The sequence below is a fragment of the Octopus sinensis genome, linkage group LG25 (assembly GCF_006345805.1).
Source record: "Octopus sinensis linkage group LG25, ASM634580v1, whole genome shotgun sequence".
Lineage (NCBI taxonomy): Eukaryota > Metazoa > Mollusca > Cephalopoda > Octopoda > Octopodidae > Octopus > Octopus sinensis.
Genome location: NC_043021.1, coordinates 20,923,890 through 20,925,068, shown reverse-complemented (window position 1 = coordinate 20,925,068; position 1,179 = coordinate 20,923,890). Strand labels below are relative to the sequence as shown.

The 1,179-nt window shown below is 34.9% G+C and overlaps 1 protein-coding gene across 1 annotated transcript in view; it reads right to left on the bottom strand.

The window, feature by feature from the left end:
* Window positions 1-349: 349 nt before the first annotated feature.
* The window catches only part of LOC115224425 (retinal rod rhodopsin-sensitive cGMP 3',5'-cyclic phosphodiesterase subunit delta), a 48,077-nt gene continuing 47,247 nt past the window's right edge, over window positions 350-1,179 (bottom strand). The window contains exon 6 of the mRNA XM_029795324.2: window positions 350-445. Within this exon, the coding sequence (XP_029651184.1) occupies window positions 364-445 (82 nt within the window). The 3' untranslated portion in view covers window positions 350-363. The remainder of the gene's footprint in view (window positions 446-1,179) is intronic.

Here is a 1,179-nt window from a genome sequence, read left to right as displayed (position 1 = left end):
TTGCCCTTATCTTGTGAATTATTTATAAATTTAACCTTTAAAGGTATTTTTTGATATGCTGGCCATTGATAAAAAATTTTTTTCCCGAAAAAATTTTTATCCTACATTAGTCATACATATATATATATATATATATATATATATATATAGACAGAGAGAAATAGATAGACCTAAATAGACAGATTGATAGACATAGACACACACACACACACATATATATATATATATATAGAAAAATATTTAAGATGGACAGATTAACAGACTGACAGCTCGATATTTAGACAGACAGACAGACATTTAGACAGAGAGTTGGCTGGCTGGCTGGCTGTCTGACTGGTTTTCCCTTTAGTTTGTGACATTCCTTCACACATAGAAAATCCGCACCTTGGACGTACTGACCAACAAATCGCCGTCAAAGAAAGAGGTTTCAATCACAACATTTCCACTGCAATGAAAAAAAAAAAAAATCTTAAAAATAATCCGTAAAAATAATTAAACATTTAAGTACTTTGTTTTAAATAAACTTGGTTAAAATTAACTAAGTTTCCAAATTAAATAAAAGAAGAGGTGAATTGAATAATGTTAAAAAAAAACTCGAGTGGCTGTGTGGTAAGTAGCTTGCTTACAAACTACATGGCTCCAGGTTCAGTCCCACTGATTTTGACTGAGGGCTGGCGAACCAGATGGCTGCACCAGACTCCAATCTGATCTGGCAGAGTTTCTACAGCTGGATGCCCTTCCTAACGCCAACCACTCCGAGAGTGTAGGGGTACTTTTTACGTGTCACCGGCACAGGGGCCAGTCAAGCGATACTGGCAATGACCTTGCTCGAATCCTTTTACACATGCCACCGGCACAGGTGCCAGTAAGGTGATGTTGGTAATGATCACGCTCGAATGGTGCCCTTTTACGTGCCACTGGCACGGAAGCCAGTTGGCTGCTCTGGCGATGATGATGATGATATAATGTTAGATAACATAAAAAAATTATTTAAAAAAACCAAAGAATCAACAATTTGTTTCTACTTATATACATTATTTGATTTATAAACAATTCATGTCCATTTATATAAGTCCCTTCAGATAACGTACAGAAGTCAAAACAAATTGTTGGCTCTTGGTTTTTTAATAATTTTTCATGTTATTTTATTTTATATTATATTCATACTCTTTACTCTCT